The sequence below is a fragment of the Pseudorca crassidens genome, chromosome 5, assembly GCF_039906515.1.
Source record: "Pseudorca crassidens isolate mPseCra1 chromosome 5, mPseCra1.hap1, whole genome shotgun sequence".
Classification (NCBI taxonomy): domain Eukaryota; kingdom Metazoa; phylum Chordata; class Mammalia; order Artiodactyla; family Delphinidae; genus Pseudorca; species Pseudorca crassidens.
The window spans coordinates 82,063,410-82,084,331 of NC_090300.1; the positions used below are offsets into that span (position 1 = coordinate 82,063,410).

General features: G+C 39.2%; 1 protein-coding gene across 3 annotated transcripts in view; it reads right to left on the minus strand.

Moving 5' to 3' along the window:
- CD86 (CD86 molecule) overlaps positions 1-18,849 on the minus strand; it is a 63,022-nt gene extending 44,173 nt beyond the window's left edge. For all 3 annotated transcript variants that reach the window (XM_067738722.1, XM_067738721.1, XM_067738720.1), the window contains exon 1: positions 18,716-18,849. In XM_067738722.1, coding sequence (XP_067594823.1) covers positions 18,716-18,768 — 53 coding nt within the window. In that variant the 5' untranslated portion in view covers positions 18,769-18,849. The remainder of the gene's footprint in view (positions 1-18,715) is intronic.
- Positions 18,850-20,922: the final 2,073 nt, after the last annotated feature.

Genomic DNA, 20,922 nt, shown 5'->3' on the forward strand with positions numbered 1-20,922 from the left:
TGGACCCTGGGCAAGTAATTGAACGCCTCCCAGTCTCAGTCTTCTCATCTATGAATTGTGACTAGTAATAGCTTCCTTGCCGCGTTGTTGTGAAAAACAAATGAGGTCTTGCATGTAAAGCACCCGACACAGAGCATGCTCTGCACTGTTTAGTCTTCGTTACTACTTTCCTACCTTCTTTTCGGACTTTCCAATTCTCACTTTGACCTTTCCACAAAAATCTTCCTTCTATCACTGGAAAGGTGATGATCATTCTTTCCCACTACTTCCCCTCAGCCACTCTGTGTGCATACCTTGGAAACGTCATCCTTTACTCAAATAGGCCCCACCTGGGGTTTTCCTCTGGATTTTACAGTCATATAGTTTTTAATTTGAAAGGGTCCATTTGGTTTCCTTATTGTAACACATGAAATTACCCCACCTATCAGAGCACAGGGAACTAATTCACATTCAACTTACTCTTCAACTTTTCTTCTCTTCCTTGTACTCAGCCATCAAAATATAAGATTGACTAAATTGCAAAGTCCTGCTATCAAAATATTTGGAATAGTATTTCCCAAACTTCAGTCATTCTAGGTACTCGTACCACTTCATACCCTTGTAAAATCTGTACTATTCTTTGTACAATATTTTTCTCTTAACTTACTTTAAGTAAATTTATTTTAAAAGGAATCCTTATGTCAATACTAAAAATTTTAAAAAGCAGTATCATTTGCCATAAGTAAAGGATGAGTAAAAATAACACGCCACACTGGACTTTGGGATGACAGAGACCTGTGTTCAAACCCCAGCTCCAATAGTTAATAACTGTGTGCTCTTGGGGAAGTTACTTAACTTCTCTGAGTCTTAGTTTCCTCACAGAAGTAATACTAAGTATCTTATAAGCTTGTTGTGAGGGTCAAATAGGATGACATATATACATATATATACATGGTACCTAGCACAAATTCTGGCATGTAGTAGGCCCTTTTTTAAAAAAGGGTTTTGGTTTTTGTTTTCTTTTTTCCATATCCCTTCTTTCATACATTTATTTTAGTTCTTGCTTAGAGCAGCCTCCTCCAAAGCTGTAACATAGAAGTGCAGGGAGATGAGACAGGCAGCAGAAATAAAAGATGATACAGTGTCATGGAATTCTCCTACTCTATGACTTAATTTGAGTTGCAGGGTTGTTTAAGGGACCTCAGAAGTCATTCCAGTCTCTCACTCAAGTAACGACCCCCCTCGATATCATCTCTGATAGATGGATGTCCAGTCTTTGCCTTTTCACTAATATTAGAAAACTCACTACCTGATAAAACAGTTATAAGACAAAGGTCTTTTTCAGAGAAAGACAAATACCATACCATATTGCTCATATGTGGAATCTAATTTTTAAAAACGATATAAATGAACTTATTTACAAAACAGAAACAGACTCACAGACAACAAAAACAAACTTATGGTTACCAAAGGGGAAACATGGGGGGGAGGAATAAATTGGGAACTTGGGATTAACATACACACACTACTATATATAAAATAGCTAACCAAGAAGGACCTAATGTATAGCACAGGAAACTCTACTCAATATTCTGTAATAACCTATATGGGAAAAGAATCTGAAAAAGAATGAATGTATGTATATGTATAACTGAATCGCTGTGCTGTACACCTGAAACTAACAAAACATTGTAAATCAACTATCCTCAAATAAAATTAACTTAAAAAAAGACAAAGGTCTTCTTTATAATAATCCCAAACCTCCCACTCCTTACTCCTCACCCCCATAAGTACCATCTAGTTGTCCTTGACATGTTTTCTAGAACTACCAGAATATATGTATGTGTGTGTCTATATCTGTATCTATATCTATCTAGATATAAAATCCTCCAAATAGTCAAAAGCAGATATTGCACATTTCCTTAATAGTCTCTTCTCTCAACTAAATATGGTCAGCATCCTCAACTGTTCCTCATGTGATTTGGTCTCTAGAACCCTAATCAACTTGGTGGCTCTCGTACTGGCACCCATCTCCCTGAGTTTGTCAACTGTCTCTTTGCTCACAGAATGAAAGGTGCAGTGACAAGATCACTTTTGTTAATGAGTCAGAGATCAAATTAGCCTGTAAATAGTTGCATTGGGAGGTTGGCTGACCATGATTTTTTTCACATGTCGAGTCAGATCACCACCCTCTGGCCCCATCTTGTTTGGGTATCAGTATTTGGGGCCAGCGTTCAGCCAATCGAAATTACTCTGAATCCCACATATGTCATCCATTGTAAATTAGCCATCCCTCCAAGCCTGTGCCACTCGAAAATCTGATAAGGAGGCCTTACCAAGGGTCATCAGGGCCAAGGACAGAGAGGGTTCAACAGTGATGGCGGTCAACAGTTTCAAATGCTAAGAGGTCAAACAAAATGAAGATCAGTTCCTTGTGTTTAGTGAGGAGGAAGTTGCTGGTAACCTCAGAAACCTGCCTTCTGTGTGGGGCTGCTTCCTCCACTGCCTCACTCCCAGGTGCTGTAAGGTCTGAGGAGGCCAAGGCTACCAGGAAAGCAGCAGGAGGGGAGCGGCTTATAGATGGTGGCTGAGTGGAGGAAACAGATCCCTTCCCTATGTCCTTGCCCAGCTTTGCTCAAGAGATGTTCCTCTGGGACCACATCGTTAGGGTCCACTCTGGGAGGCAAAGCTAGAAACCTGTGGTATTTGGAAACAGCCAAACACTTAGCTGAATTTTCCAATTCCATTCGTATTTGTTGCTTTATATAAATGGCTTCCTGTGGCCAGTGGTCAAGAGGCACTCTAAAAGTATTCCAGGTGGTGGTTCTGATACTGGATAAAATAGTTTCCACAAATAATTGTAGAGAAATGATTTATTGAAATGTTAATTAGTGTTTGTCTTCTGAGCTTCCTTGACACGGAGATTTTTGCAGAGAAGAAAGCAGAAGAGATCTAAAGTCAAAGGCACTTCTGGACTTTTGTGAAAGCCCCTGGAAAAGACAATACAGGTGCCCTAGAGGGTGAGAGACAACACGGAGAGTGCCTTTGAGATGCAGAAGGGAGAGAGGGCAGAGGGGCATGGGGACCATGTGTAGTGGGAATCAAGCACCACTCTCACTGCTCCCAAAGAGACAACAACCTCAGGGGCAGTGGCTCGTGCCTAGAGAGCCAGCGCCCTTGGCTCAGGGGACCCAGCCTCAGTATGTGACCTCATTCCCCACCGTGGCGTGGGGCAAAGGGCTGCCAGACTTCAAAGACCACTGGGGGCTAGAAAGTAAGGCTGCCAATGGCAACCAATACAGACTAGGACTTCCACCACTTCTTAGGCACCAGGCAAACTTCCTGAATTCTGACTGGGCCCCAAGAGGGGAAGGGCACCCCTGTATGATCAAGATGGAGTCTCCTGTCCGATTGGCAGAATGGGGGCTCAGAGTTGGGGTTAAGAAATAGGAAAAGTGATCATCTCTTACACACTTGGATTCATGGACAGAAATGCATAGCCTACACATGGTATAATCCATGCAGGGGGCCCAGGATCGGACTGTAAACACAGTTTCTGAATTTTTCTTTATTTAGAAGTGATGCAGCCTAGGGCTGGGTCCTGTTCTTATTCCCAGCCTTGTCGCACAACCTCTAATAATGCAGGATGGTCAGCCACCCAGCATCTGACTCTACTTTTAATGAAACTCTGCTGGGTCCACAAACAGGATTCCCTGACACCACCTGAGAAAGAGCATAGAACATTTGCTATGACATTTGCCTTTTACTGCTGTTGTAAAATTGTATTTTTAGAACCTTCGTCCTTAAAGCATAAACACACTAACCACTAAGAGAATGAAAAGACAAGCCACAGACTGGGAGAAATATTTGTAAAACACAAATCTGATAAAGGACTGGTGTCTAAAATGTACAAAGAACTCTTAAATCTCAAAGATAAGAAAACAAACAGCTCAATTTAAAAATGGCAAAAGATCCGATTATACAAAGTCACCAAAGATATACTGATGGCAAATAAAACATATGAAAAGATGCTCAGTTTCATATATCATTAGGGAATTGCTGATTAAAACAACAACGAGCTACTAACTACATAACTGTTAGAATGGTTACAATTCACAAAACTGACGGTACCAAGTGCTGATAAGAATGTGGGGCAAAAGGAACTCTCATTCATTGCTGGTAGGAATGCAAAATTATATAGGCGCTTTGGAACACAATCTGACAGTTTCTTATAAAACTTAACATAAGCCTACCATATGACCCAGCAGTCATGCTCCTAGGTATTTACCCAAATGATTTGAAAACTTATGTCCACACAAAAACCTACACATGAATATTTACAGCAGCTTTACTCATAATTGCCAAAACTAGAAGCAACTAAGATGCCCTTTAATAAGTGAATGGATAAACAAACCGTGATACGTCCGCACAATGGGATATTATTCAGTGATTAAAAAATGAGCTATCAAGCCACAAAAAGACATGGCAGAACTTTATATGCATATTGCTTGATGAAAGATGCCAGTTTGAAAAGCATACATACTGTATGATTCCCACTAGATGACATCCTTAAAAAGACATAAACCATGGAGACAGTAAGAAGATCAGTGGTTGCCAGGGTACTTGAGGAGGGATGAAGAGGTGGAGCACAGGGGATTTTTAGGGCAGGGAAACTACTCTGTATGATACTGTCATGGTAGATACAGGTTATTATAAATTTGTCAAAAACCATAGAACACAAAGAGGGAGACAAAGTATGGACTTTAGTTAATAATGTATCAATATTGGTTCATTAATTGTGACAAATATGCCACAGTAATGCAAGATGATAATACTAGGGGAAACTGTACAGCGTAGGGGGTATACGGGAATTCTCTGTATTATCTGCTTAATTTTTCTGTAAATCTAAAACTGTTTTAAAAATAAAATCTATTAATTAAACACACACATGCACACTCACCACATGCAATGATTCCTGGTAAAGCAACCAAATGAACGATGTGACATTTTAGAGGGCTTCTAGACTAGTGGGTAAGAAATTAGCATGAATTTCACAGTCCAGAGGTTCACTTCTCCATGTTGCACATTTATCAGATGCCATGCATAAAATGTTGCAGTGAAAAATCTGCAGTTTTGTGGTTCTGCCCTCTATTTTGACATTTTCTGCATCTTTCTGGTGCAGAGCCATAGATTTTTATGTCAATTACTTAGGTAAATTAAAGAAAAAGCCCCTGTTGTTTTCTAAGGGCCAGATCAATTAAAAAAAAAAAAAGCTTTCAGTTCCATGTTTCTGGAGGAACATTCTTAGAAATAAAATGTTTCTTTTTTCTTTGAGGAGGAGATACAATCTTGAACTACACTTAAAAAAGATTTTATATAGTTAAGTATCAGAGTCTTTTTCTCTGAGCCCAAATTCTGCAGCCTCAGTATTTATATCCTGCAAGTGGGTAGACAAGGTAGGAGAGACCCTCACCCTTACAACCTCTAGCACGGGCTCCCCTCCCGTCCTAGGCTGGCTTGTTTGGTCTCCCTAGCTGCCCCTCCTTCTATTCACTTTCTCATGATGCAAATTCACACCTATCATTCATGCATGGTAAGAAAGAGGCCATGTGTATTGTTTCTTAACTTGTATTTGATCAGCTTCTGAACACCGAAACTAGGACCCAGTGATACACTTTTGCCTAGATGTCCTCTAAGAAGTCAGAAAGGCAAGAGGCACCAACAGTTGTTTTGCAAGATTCTATCAAGTGAATACAAAACATTCTCTCAAAAATCACACGGTGGCTTAATATTCAGCAGCAAAATACGTCTATTTGGATTGAAGATTACATTAGAATGTATTGAAAAGTAGGTTAAGGAAAAAAACTGTCGAAAGGGTAAGCGTCAGGGTACATGCATTTTAGAAAAAGAAGTACTGTTGTACTGGAGATGAGGGTGGCCTTTAGATGAGCTCTTACTTTAGTGGTCTGGGTGAGTGAGGAAAGGGAGGAAGATGGAGCTGGGGGCGACAACCCCAGCATGTGAGGAGCCAACAGGGCAGAATGGGGTGGGGGTGTGCTACGACACACCCAGAATCAGGAGTTTCTGAGAAGTGTGATATCTACAGTGTGGTGAATGGAGACACTTCCTTGTTTGTCCCCATGGAACAAGGCCCTTCACTGGGGGACAGGCCCTAGGGACCAGCGGGGAACTGGACCACAGGTCAGAAACAAGGTTAAGCCAGAGAAGAACGGCAGCTCAAGGGAACCAAGGAATTCACAACTCAGTGGACAGAGACCAGGATTATACCAGCAAGATCACAACTAGAGCATCCCTCCTGCCTTGCCTGCCTGCTGAGTGCACAAACACCTCCTGGAAGGGCTGGGCAGAGCACCAAGGCTGGTGCCAGAGCATGTATGGGAACTGGTAGTAACTATAGACTCTAGTGACGTCCAAATACATACATTTTATGCTTCACCTGTGTTCCCACTGACCTTTGTATCTCAGTTAACATTTCCCATTTTTCAATAATTCTTAAAAATCCACAGATGTAATTGCACCATTTGGAATTTCTACTTTTTAATTTGCCTTCATTCACCAACAAATGCTTAACCAGCCTTGATTAAGTACAGGCCCTGAGCTGGTCCTGGGATCCAAGGTGAACAAAAGCAGAGGGTCCCTGTCCTCCCAGATCCTGCAGGTGAGTGCAGGAGACCTACGCGATCTAATAATGTCAAGGTACTTGTCACCAACTGATTTTCAACATAAACAACTTCAGTTACATATGATGTCCTAATGATCAAATACCATCTTAAAAGCATGAGGCAGATTCTAACTAGATCATGCAGGCCACAGTTAAGAAAAATTTCCCCAGGCCCTCCATCTCAAGGATAGGCTCTCTGAGAGATATTTCATATTTTAAATGGTCACAGTGTCTGCATGACCATTAGTCATGGGTGGAACAATCGAGAGAGCTCACTTGAGGGAGGCGTAGACTCAGTGATCCTTAACTAATTTAATAATTCTGTGCTCTAGCTATTCAGTAAGGTTTACAATACAATTTTACAATCCCAGGACTTTCTCTGATAGTTTACTCAAAAGATAGTTTACTCGAAAGATAGTTAACAGGTAACATAACCACATAAAATCTTTCCAAGAGGAAGGAAATATATACAGTGGCAAGTTTAAAAATTGATACAATAAATTGCCAACATTGGTGATGGAACTTTTCACAATCTAACAGTGAATATCTGATTCCAAACTTAAATCCTTTCAATCTTTAGCATTACCTGGGAACATTAAACCTCAGTTCAGAAGATTGTGATCTCTGAATTTAAAGAGGCCCCTTGCTTAAGAGTATGCACTTACGCATTCTGAGAAACTGTCATTTCTTTCACAAAGCGTTTGACATTTGCCATTTCCTTTATAACCTCGGTTAGAAGAAATAAAATGAGGTAATATTCTAAATGTAAAAGATGCTAGAAGAGTTAAGTCCATTTATTTTTTGCTGTGTGTGCAGAGGAGGGAATACAATACATAACAAAACTAACACATTTTAACAAATGGCAGTATATTTCAAATTTAGGGAAGCACAAAGACCTGAGAAAGCACCTTTTTATGCAAAATATTTATATAGGAGTATAAATAAAATGTGCACTACAAAGTAAAATAAAATAGACTGGGGCATACAGGACACAACTATTATGACTAAGCTTGTTTAAAAAAAAAAAAAAAAACCACTGGATTTTTTAAAGCTTCCATTTCACAGCAGGGTTGAGGGAGGGGGTACTTCATACCCAAAGGCTCACTTCCCTGTGTCATCTTTGTAACCAAAAGCAATGCACATAAGACTTCTGTGAACCCTTAAAATATGTATTTGTCAACTTGAATTTGCAATTTTTAAAGTTGGTGGTGCAGAACCATAGAAGTGTAATTTTTGCAGTTCCCTTCACACACCTTTATCTGGAAAATTCTAAAGGTCCACCACCCGCAGAGGTGTTGCTATATGAAAGAAATTTTCCAGTAAAACAAGATGTTGCTCTTCCTACTCTGCAGCAATGTCAGTAAAGCTTCTTTTGAAAAGTGCCTTAAATAGATTTCCACATATCTGGTTTAAGACTGAAAACAATTTCAAATAAGCCTTGCGCTGGTTAGCTACAGCTTTAAGGTGAGGAGTTGGAATTTTTAAGAAGGACAGCATTTGTAAACCAGTTCCATCTTCGTGTTTCATGGATTGAAGACAGAATATTGTATCTGTCATCACACTTGAGTTGCATTTTCACTATGCACGGCCTATTTGCATACAAACAAAAGAGATTATTTTTAAAAGAGGTTTTCTGTGTTTTTGTTTTGGTCCTTTGGGATGACTGTGGTAAGAAGGGACCAAGCCATTTTCACACCTTGGATTTCACACGTGTTTAAGTGACCCCCTCACTTCCCCTTCCTCCCCACCCACTTCCAATGTCAATGGCGGTCAATGTTAGGATCTTTGTCACCATTTGTCCAGACTATTGCAGCAGCCTCCAGGCTGGTTCCCTCTCACTATCCTTTACCCTACCATTATCTTTCATCAAAAACAATCTGATTATGAAACTTCCTTGCTTTAAAGACTTACTCCCTGTTCCTCATAGGCAGAAGTCACACTTACTTAGCAAGACACATGAGGCCCTTGACAGCCTGAATCCAAGTTTTCTCTTCTGCTTTTATCAGTCAACTCATATAACTTACCCTCGAGTCACACTTGAACTGTTCACTATTCCCTGACCCTCTCAAATCCTTTCAAGGCTTTTTTGCCTTCTTTGCCTTTGCACAGACTGTTCCTTCTGTCTGGAATGCCTTTCCTGCCTTCTCTGTCGGCAAAATGCTCCCCTTCCTTTAAGATCCAGATCATTCCACAGTTCACAGCTGAAACCTTTTTTTTGGCCATCCTCCCCTCCTCTTTTCACAATATCTATACCTTCCTTGCTCCCAAATCACATTACTTATTCTTCCATTATAGCTATTTCCTCATTGTGCTACAATCTCACTGCTCACATGGCTCTCCTGTCCCGAGTTCCACAAGGGCAAGGGACATGTTTCATTCCCCTTTGCGTTCCTGGTGCTTAGCAAAGGAACAGGTCCAGTAAATGTTATTAAAGTTAATATCTGTTAGCTGATTGCTTATAAGCTAGGTGCTCTGCTAAGTACTTTAAATCTATTACTTCATTTAATCTGCACAAAAAACATACAAAGTTTTACAAGTGAAGGAACTAAGTTGCAGAGAAGTTAGGCCACTTGCTCAGGGACACACAGCTGGCAACCTCAAGGTTTTAGTGGTATATAGAATTGAATCTGTTTAATTTCTAACTGATAATACTATGTGACTATCATTAGAATGTCAGGCATCAGCGTACTTTTTTGGTGTGGTTTGGCACTTTTTTGAGTACATGTCTCTACTCTGCCCCTTACTAATTTTGTGATGTTGAGTAACTTACTAAACCTCAATTTCCTCATTTTTTTTCAATGGGGAAAATAATACCAAGCTCACACGGTCATCGTAAGGATCCAGGGACAACACCTATGTAAGTTCCTAGCCCTGTCCCTGCTCATCACAGCCATCACTGTTCCTTCCTTCTTGGAGCCCCGCATTTCATATTCCTCCATTAGTTCACTTAATCCTTACCCTCTGAAAAACTGAAACTATTCAACCTTCTAACAGATGAAGAAACTGAGGCTTAGAGAATTAAGTAACCTGCCCAAAGTTCCTTTAAGCAGATGTTTTTCCTAAGGCCCCCCAGAACTGAATAAGCCCCTGATATCAATAACTAAGTAGTGTTTAAAGGGATCATGCTGCCTGTATGTGTGAAAATTCAGCTGGAGGCATTAAAGAGCCTGGGTTTGAGCCTGTTTTCCTTTTTTTAACTTTTATTTTCTGGCAACCATGAACACTTAACCAGCCAGGGAATTCTCTTGGAAATAAAGTCTTGGGTGAGCCACTGAATGGGCACATTAACTTTTCTACTCCCTACTGTCTAAATTCTCCATGTTCCTTGAATTTCCACCTTCTCCACTGAGCTCTCAATCAAGTTCTCCCCTCGCTCCCAATCCACTTCCTTCCAACCCCCCGGGGGAAGATCATGGGAACACTCCCAACTCAGTCAGAAGAGAAGAAGATAAGTGGCCTCTGCCTTAGGATCTGGTTTCCATAGGGAAGTGTCTTGCTGGGTCCACACTTTCAACCCCCTTAGCTTCTGTCTCCCAGCTCTCACCTGTCTTGTTCCATCACTCACTTCTGTTATCTGAGGGTCTCAAAGGTGTTCTATGTTTGCCACTTCTGACTTAGAGTCTGTACCCTGCTACTAGATGACTTTTTACCTTGATTTCATCCTCCTTAGCAGAGCAATGAAATCCCTATTTCTAAAACCCACCAATCTAGAGGTAATCACTATGACTATTTTGACGTATTTGCTTGCTATCTTGTTTCTCTGCATTATTTTCTTTATAATTCCATAGTCTTATGTTTTTTTCTGTCATCAAGAAGTCATCATCAACTTCACTTTTAGTTTACTTAACCATTCACCTACTATGACAAATTTAGGTTGATTCTTATTTTTCATTATAGTAAATAATGGTGTAATAAACATTTTTGTGCACAAATCTGTTAACATCCCTGACTGTCTAATTATATAGATCCCTAAAGGTGAAATTATTAGAACAAGATAAATAAGTGTATTTTTATGGTAAAGAAAAATGATAGTTTATGTATCTTCTAGAATTAGAAGTATAAATTTGAATATGTTACCCATGATGACTAATGAGCAAAAACGTCTTTATAAATTAAAAGCAGATAAACAGAACTAAAATATTTGAGGTCCAAAAGGCTACAAAGGGGGTTTCAAGGACAACTTCATGAAGACACTCACTTGATTACCAATCACAGGACAGGGTTTCATTTTAATGTTTTTGGCATCCTACCTCATATAAATATATTTTAGGTGGCTTTTTTGTTTGGCTTTCACCTTATTCACTTGCATTGAGCCTGGCCTTCTCTTATCTATAATTAGGAGGTCTATTATAGCAACTTTTGAGTTACAGGTAAAAATCCATTTGCTAGAACTGAGTCAGAAAAGGCAGAGCCAAAGAAATTTAAGACTTCATTTAAAAGATAGGAAATAATAGATTTTAAAGAAAAGAATGTGAAGCCTAAAATATTTCATTTTCACAAGACTCTACATCCATTATAAATTCTTATAACCCTCATAGCATTGGTGAGTACCAGTAGCCTCATTTTACAGATGAAAGCACTGAAGTTCAGGGAGCTGGATAGCTTCCCCAAGGTGACATCACTAATAAGTACAAAATTACTTATTAACTACTTATTATTTGACACCAGCCCGACGGACTCAAAATGCTGGCACTTATCTAAGACACAATACTACCTACAGACAAACAGAAAACAGACACCTTTGTGCTCCTGGGGAACCCCACACACTTCACTCATAAAAATATCACCACATTTGATATATTTACCACTAAGCTGAGCTCTTTCAGGACAGAAATCATATTTGCTCGTCTTTGGTATATTTCAAATGTGTGGCATAGTGCCTGGAACAAAGGTGCTGAATGAACTGAAAAAATTACTTAGAACATAGAGAAATAGGCAGTGGCCAAGTGTGCTTGTATCTGAATTTTTAAGTCTCTTGATACAGCGTCTTAAATTGCTTTCCAGAAAAGTTATAGCCATTCACAATCCCACAATCAGTAGTATATGAAAGAACCATTCTTCCTGTATACTCTGAGCATTAATACCCCCATCCCCTAATGAAATATAAATTATTAATTTGATAAATGAATATATCTCATTGGTGTTTACACTGGCATTTCCTTAATACTTAGTGAAGATGAAAATTTTGTCTTTTAAAATTACATTTTAAACTGTTTATTTTGAAATAATTAAAGATTCAAAGGAAGCTGAAAAAATGTGTACAGGGAGGCCCTATGTACCCTTCAACCAATTTCCCCCAATGGTAATGTCTTGTATAACACTAGTACAATGTCAAAATCAGGAAACTGACATTGGTTTAATCCACAGAGTTTATTCAGATTTCAACAGTTTTATGTTTTATGTGCACTCCTCTGTGTGTGTGTGTGTAGTTCTATGCAGTTTTATCACACGTGTAGATTCATGTAACAACTGCCATTATCAGGATACAGAACTGTTCCACCACCACAAGGCTCCCTGGTGCTATCCCTTTGTAGCCACACATACCTCTTCCTTTCCCCACCACCCCTAACTATGGCAACCACCAACTTGTTCTCATCTCCGTGATTTTGTTGTCTCAAGAATGTCATATAAATGGAATCACACAGTAGCATTTTGGGATTGGCATTTTCACTTAGCCCTGGAGATTCATTCAAGTTTCTGTGTGTACCAGTAGTTCTTTCCTTTTATTGCTGAGTAGTATTTCATGGTATATGTGTAGCACAGTTTGTTTAATCATTCACCCAAGGAAGGACATTTTTCCCCTTAGTTTTCGACCATTAAGAATAAAGCTGGTATGAGTATTCATGTACTGTTTTTTGTGTGAACATAGGTTTTCATTTCTCTGGGATAAATGCCCAAGAATGCAATTGCTGGGTTATATGGTAAATGTATGTTTAGTTTTGTAAGAAACTGCCGAACGCTTTTCCAGAGTGGCTGCACCATTTTACAGTCCTAGCAGCCACGTATGAGTGATCCAGTTTCTCTGCAACCTGCCAGCATTTGGTGTTACCATTATTTTTTACTTTAGCCATTCTGATAAGTGTACGATAATAGCTCACTATGGTTTTAACTTTCATTCCCATAATGGATAATGATGTTGAACATCTTTTCATGTGCTTACTTATCATCTGTATATCCTCTTTGGGGAAATGTTTTTATGTCTTTTGCCCATTTTGTAACTGGATTATTTGTTTAACTGTTTAATCTGATAAGTGAAAACACCTCATTGGTGTTTCTTCAATGTCTACTGAAAATGAACATTTTTTTGTTATTTGTATATTTTTAAATCACTTAATTATTAACGGCATTGGATTGCTTTTGTCACTTCATAATTGTTGTTTTCCATTCGCAATTAGATTATAAAAATTGTATGTCTGCTTTTTCTTCTGTATCCTCCATACTGCCTTAAAACTATCAGGTTCTTGATAAAGATTTATTGTTTACTCGGTTGAAAATAGTTGTAAGATGGAGGTGATGATCTAGGTTTATCTTTTGGGTACTTATTTATTTCAGGTTTTACCCCATGGTTATTTCCTGGCTGCTATTGACTAATTCATTTATTTTGCTAAATGTTCATTTAAAAAATTTTTATTAGATCTTTTAGTAGAGTCAAACCTGATTAATTTGATCCCCAATAATATAGAAGTGTGACATTTGCATTGCTTGGCCAATAATATCCTGAGGCTACAGAAGGCAAATTTTAAACTCACTTTGACTTCCAAGCTTTCTAAGACAATGCTTTAATACTTCCCTATTCCAATTCTACTATGTTTTTCCCTGCTTATTGACCTAAGTTATAATAATCCCCCAAATTCCACTCAGGCTTGTTTTTTCCTTTACATCATTAGGTTCACCACAGTCTTACAACATCCCCCTTACAACATCAGATTCATCATAGGGTTCATCTCTGAGAAGCTTTGAAAAACACATTTCTTATGGCTTAACAAAAGAGAATGGAATCTATGTCAGTACCACAAATCCAACATGTGAAATGACAGCTGCAGAAAGCAGAGGAGACTCCAGGTCTGGCCGATTGACTCTAGGGTGTCTCCGTGTGGCTCTTTATGGACAGCAGAAGTGAGTTTGGTTCAGTGAAGAGGTCCCCTTTCATCACCTAATGTTTTGTGGGAGTGATCTATCTGCTGTCTCTGTTCTCAGCTCTCTAAGATCTACCCCCTCTACTCAGCTGGGCGTGTGCTCCACAAAGGTCACCACGGACCTCTGGACTGACATTTTCAGTCATTTTCCTACTTCACCTTTCTGCAGAATTTGACACCGTGACTACCCTCTACTTTTTGAAATATTTTTCTCCTTTTAGCTTAGGTGACCTAATCCTTTATTGGTTCCTCACCAACCTCTCTGAGATATTTATTCACAGTTTCTTTCTCTGGCTATTTGCACCCTCACCAAAGGATTATGTACACCCACCAAATGTATTAGTTTGTTAGGGCTGTGATAACAAAGTACCACAAACTTTTTGGTTGAAACAACCCTCCTTCTGAGGGTTTTAAGGGAAGGATCTGTTCTAGGCCTCTCTTCTTGGCTTGTAGATGGCCATCTTTTCCAAGTCTCTTCACATGGTCTTCCCTCTATGCATGATTCTGTGTCCAAATTTCCTCTTACTTTTAAGCATATCAGTCATCTTGGATTAGGGCCCATCCTAATGACTTCATTTTAGCTTGATTATCTCTGTAAAGACCCTATCTCTAAATATAGTCACATCCTGAGATACCATTAAGAAGAATGGTGGGCTTCCCTGGTGGCGCAGTGGTTGAGAGTCCACCTGCCGATGCAGGGGACACGGGTTCGTGACCCGGTCCGGGAAGATCCCACATGCCGCGGAGCGGCTGGGCCCGTGCGCCATGGCCGCTGAGCCTGCGCGTCTGGAGCCTGTGCTCCGCAACGGGAGAGGCCACAACAGTGAGAGGCCTGCATACCACAAAAAAAAGAAAAAGAAAAAAAAAAAAAAGAAGAATGGTATTTTCATATACTACTGATTGTGGGATTGTGAATGGCTATAACCTTTCTGGAAAGCAATTTAAGACTCTGTACCAACAGTCTTAAAACATATAAATTTTGAGGGGACACAACCAACCCTTAACCCTTAGTCCCTAGAGTCACTTTTTCTGTATCTCATGTGCTCAGTGTAGAAATTTGGTAAATATGCTTTGTCTTTCCATGAACATGTCCTCCTCTTTTTTTAAACTGAAGTACAGTTGATTTATAATATTATGTTAGTTTCAGGTGTACAGCTGTCCTTCTCTTTCTTGCATCTCTCCCCTCCCCTGGTTCCTATGACATCACTTTTCTCCTGCTCTGTTCCCATTCTCTCTAGTCCCTCCTTGGTGTCTACTGTGGACTCTTTATCCTCATCTACCTCCTTAAATGTCAAAATTTTCCAGCTTCCATCCTTGGCTTCTTCTCAATTCACCATCCCCTCTCCCTAGTGATCTCACCCACAACGAGAATTTCAACTATCACCTATACTTGTGCTGAAGCCTCTTAATGTTTTCTGCAGCCCATACCTCTTTTTTGAGCTTCACACCTGTATATCCACTTGTCTACTTGGACATCACCATCTAGCTGCTCCAAGAGATCTCAAATTCAGCATGTTAAAAAATGAATTCAACTTCTGTCCTCTTTCCCCTAGCCCAAACCCAATCCACTTGCTATATCCTCCATTTTGTGAGGATGCCACTGTACACTTAAATCTCTCCTTCCAAGCTCCATATCTGTCAAAAACCAAATCCTATCAATTCTGGTATGTAAATATCTCCTAAATGCATCCTCTCCTCTCTCACCCTACCATAACCGCCCTGGTTCTATGTCCTTAACGCCTCTCCTTGAATTAGTTTCCTATAGTCCTATTAGCCTAATAGTTTCCTAAATGAGTTCCTTGTTAACTCAGTTCTGCACTCTGCTGCCCAAGGCATTTTTAAAGCAAATTTTATCGTATTTTTGCTTGTTTATGGTTCTTCAAATGTAGGCTGTAACTTTAGGATAATCACAATGGATGCCTGGGCTTGGGGCAGGGGGGAGAGAGTGTCCTTGTTCTAACCCCTCCCAGTGTCCACCTCATCCTCTATGAGTACTACTTGCCAGGCATCTTCTCACAGCTATACCTGCAATTCCCCCAATCACCCCATTTGTCTACTTAATTACCCAGACCTTGGGTGTTTAAATTATGTTGACTTCCCATGAAGCCCACAGCTGGTGGTCTAAAAACCCTCAGGAGGGTCTCTGAGCCATCTTTTCTCTCCTGTACTAGTTCTCTGCTCCTGGCTTCATCCTTGCATCTAACTTGGCTCTTGGCTTCCCTACCCTCATCCTTCTTTCCAGCATTTGGCTTCCCACTGTGATCAGAGTCATTTCCTGGAAGTGGCTGGTCTTGTCCTTGGGCTCTGCCTGTTTCACTGTCAGCTCCCCTGGGAGCCCAGCCTAGGGTTGTCCTGACAGGCTCAGAGGGGATTGAACACTTCTGCTGGGAAAAAACTTTGCTGATTCTAATCCTAGCATTGACATCAAGTAGCTGTATCATCTTGGACAAATGACCTCCCTTCTATTTCTTAATCTTAACAGTAATAGTAATAAACAACAACAATAATAATAATCACTGAGTACTTATCGAGGCAAGGTTCTAAGTACCTTACATGGATTATCTCATTAAAATCTCACAATTATCACAATTATCCCAATTATACAGTAAAACACTAAGGATTTCAATTGTTAAGCAATTTGTCCAAGGTCACACAGCTAGAAAGTGAAAGAATCCGGGACAGAAACACTAGCACTTTGGTTCCTAACTGTGGCCACTTAACCCCTGCACTGTTCTTCCTTTCACCGTGCAGCTCACTCCAGAGCCATGAGATCCATTTGTAAAATAAGGAAATGAGCACTCTGGTCTCTTCCACATGGAATATTCTATGAAAATAGGCTTATCAGGATCTAGTGATTTATGGGTAGAGTGAGTATATTTTGAGAAGGAGTTAAGAGACAAAAAAGTTAAACATAAAGGGCCAAAGCCCTAACAGTGGAACTCCACAAATTATGAGTGATCACATACCACTAGGTAGCTGACTGCTTTTCTGAGAGAAGCCAGCTATTGGTTACTTTTTCTTAAATATCTAGTTTTATTTTTCTGCCTGCAGATGTGATCCAAGTTCAAAAGCACCAAGTAGAAAATAAAAATCATCTGTATTTCTAACATTGTATGTATAGAGGTATCATGTATAAAAGTAGTAGCAGTGTACATTCTGTTTTTTGTCTTATACAAAATACATTAAGAATTGTTCTACAATAGAGTTTTTAATGATTGCATGGTATTTCATCATGGATGTTCCATAATTAACCAACTACTTATGTTTAGATATTTAAGTTGTTTCTAAGATTTTCCCTATGAGAAACAATGGCAAGAAAAATATGCTTGCGCCCTTACAATAAATTCCTAAAAGTTGAACTGCTTGGTTAAAAGGCGTATACATTTTGCTTTTGGTATGTATCACTAGATTATTGTCTAGAAAGATTATATTATCATCAACAGGTAATAAGGGTATAAATGTTCCTCCCTCCTTAGAAACACATAGGATTCTTGCTTGCTTGCTTTTCAAACAAAATATTTGCCAAGTTGATAAAAGAAAAATGACATTTCACTTTTAATTTGCATTTCTTTTATTTCAGATAAGACTAAATAGTATTGGCCATTTATATTTTAAAATTTCCTGTTCATGGTCAATTTTCAGGCACTGTGAAACAAAGAGAATCTTAACAAGAACAGTATAGACAGTGGCCTGTGGTTCTATAGACATCTGCAGGCAGTGTTAGCATAAGGTACCACTTCTGTGGTTCCACAAAATTATATATTCTGAAATTGCTCACTTCATACGTGGGTAACATTTCAAAATTTCACTGGAGGGAAAAGGAGTCTTTACTTGGAAATTAAATTCTAATCTTCTGAAATAAAAGCAGCAAAGCTGTCTACCAAACCAGTAAGCACTGGATAGACGAGGGTTACGTAGATTTTCAAAGAACAATAAGAAATAACCAGTGACCCCAGCTGCCACCATCCAAGAGAAGGGTGGATGTGACTTCTTCCAGTAAGTCACTGCCATGGGGGCCTGCCGGGACATGGAGAAACCTTGTGGTGCAGGACAAAGTGGAAAGAAACATTTTTACTCCTTATGACCAGCGTGACCTTGAGTTAATTATTTAGCTGCTTTAAGCCACAGTTATCTCATCCATAAAACACAATGATGATATCATCGGCCTGAGAGTCACTGTGAAGATTAAAATTCAGTGAAATCACACTAGTAAACTACACAGCATATCATGCATATTCAATACCTTGTAGCTAACTGAATTACTCTACCTTCTTCTGCTACCTCACCCTGTTCAGAATCTCCCGTGGCCTCTTTGTGACTCATGATCTGGGTTCTGCATTTGCTTTTTACACCTCTTATTCCTCTTCCTTTTCCTCAGCCTCTCTCCTTCTACTTTCTCTATCTCATTCCCCACCCCCAGGCCAAACTGACCTTGGTGTCCATTGAATTTACTCCCTGTCATTTGTTATACTTGTACAGACATTTTAAAATTTCCTGATTCTTGAAATCAGTAACTGTAACATTTAAATATCTGAAAAAAATTTTCAAAAATCAAAATTAAATCACTTAAAAAACCCCCAACAACCAATAAACATTTTGACATTTCCATAATTCTCATCTTTAATTAGTAGTCAAATATCTTCGGTAGACATTTTTTAAAAGCTCTCCTGCCTTGGAGGTATGGGATCATCTTAGAGTGATGGAGCAAGAAGGTGCGAATGGCTTCAAGACTCTAGCTAATCTTCCATAGCATAGATTGCTCTTTCTCCCAGATATTCCTGCTGCATAAATACATCCTTAATACATAATTAGCATTCTTGGGCAGGAAGGACAGAAAACAGTACCATCCTCGATCTCAGCCTGACACTGAGGTCACTTAACTCATAACTGCCTTTCAAGAATAAGAATGATCACTCACCATCCGAGACCCATCTTCACTGGTTTCTGCTGTTGGGGTAACTGTCTGGGCATGACCTCGTTTGTTGTCTGTCTGTCTGTGCTAGTTGGCAGTGGGAGGAGGAGCAACCCCTCCTACACCCCTGAAAGCTTTCCTCCTCAATGACTGTATACTTTGTAACTTTCTTTATTAAAGGCTGTTCCTCTTTTTTTCTACAGATTTTGCCAACACTTGTGGAAGAAATTTAACCCTTTTCTTGCATTTGAATTTGTTGACCTAGGTCTAAATATATTTAAAAAATAATAATTCAGTGGCTTGAGTTCCAGACATGGCATTAAGATGAAGCTGACTAAAAATCCCCCCTCTTGAAACTCCCTCAAAAAGCCTAGAAAATAAGATAATAAAAAGAGAAAAAAAGAAACCCACAACACTCTGCATCTGTAAGATAGAATAAAAGAACGTTCTGTAGATTTTGGTAAGACAATAAAAAGTGTGATTTATTATGGATGTGTATTGGAAGTGGGTAGCCTCCCCCTGTGATTTCCACCACCAGGATGATGGAGGATTTCACTGAACTTCAAGGGCAAGGGGGTGACCTCCTATGAGAGCTGCACAACCAAGGAGGTCAAACAAAAACTACCACTTTTATTATGTCATTTCTACTATAGCCAAAAGTTAGATTGGTCAAAGAGAGGATTCCTGAAATAGAGACCTGAAAAAAAAAAGCAGAACCCTAAAATTAAAAGATGTACTTGAGAGAGAAACATAAAATTCATCAAGTGGAATCTATTACCAGAAGAAAAGAAATTTCCACGTATGAACTAAAAAAGGCACAATTAAGGAACTCAAAGGGTTCAGATGGTCAAAAAAATGTTTTTAAGAAAATGGATTTTCATCCAGAGAAATCATTATGAGCATTTTAAATTCCAAAGACAAAGAAAACTAAAAAAAAGAGAAAAAAAATTAAAGTAGGATGACTGCAGAGAAAGTTAAACCAGCTTGGCATCTTAATCAACCCTAAATGTCAGAAAACTACAGAACAATATCCATAGTGTTTTGAGGTAGCATTCTCTGCCCAGATAAGATGCCAGTTAAGTGTGAAGTCAGTAGAAATATATTACCAAGCAGACAAAAACAACAACAACAAAAATACCACCACTAAGATAACCTTCCAAAATAAATTACTTAAATATGTGTGTTCCCAAATAATTAGAAATGAATTAAAATTGAAAGCCTAAGAATGGAAAAGCTATGATTAAAGAAAGAAATAAAACTTTGGTAAGCTTAAAAGCCAGTAAAACATACAGAGATAACACTAAAAAAAATTGTTGTAAATTAGTTTAGAAGATCAGAATGTTAAGAAAAATTATTAGAAATAGATTACCTATATTATTTTTAATGAAGTTTGAAAATAACAGGTGATAGGATTCTGGGACGATGGCAGAGCAAGAAGCACCAGGAATCTCTCTAACTGCCTAGACAATTGCACTGGCAGAATCTGTCTGATGTAACTATTTTGGAACTCTGTAGTCTATTGAAGGCTTTCAATTTCCAAGGGAAGGCTTGGACTGTAAATTGTGGTTAATTTCAATCAATTTCAGCTCGTGGCACAGGGGAGCAGCTACGCATCTGCCACTCCCAGTTCCACTGCAGGCAATTGTGTACAAGTTCCTGGAGCATCTTGCACACAGCTTGCATGTATCAAGGTGGGCAAAACAAGACCGTGTACTCCAAATATCTGGGATATATGTCCTGATCCCTGATTGCTGCTTCAGGTACAGAAGTGCAGACAAAGAGATGAGAAGCCGTTTTTGTTGCACCTCCCCAGCCGCCAGCTGAAGTGACTTACAGTGGATTGAAAGGACTGGTGCCCTTCCTCTTCCTTCCTTTTTCTCTTTTTCCACTCTTTGGAGCCAGACATTAAAGACTAGGAAATTCAAAAGCAACTGCATATATGGGGAAAATTAGAAAGTGGGAAAGACAAAGACTCAACAAAGACCTGAAAGGACCTTAAGTTTATACCTCAGTGTGATCCTTGGCACAGAGACAGCCTACAACGATTTAAAAAAACAAAAAGAATAACAAAAAGCAAACAGTGGGAAAGGTGGCTAATCTGATGTCCAGAGTTACCACAGTAGATTCAAATGTCCAGCTTTCAACAAAAAAATCATATCACAATGTATATAAAGGAAAATATAAACTTCCTCTTAGAATTTTCCATTAAAAGG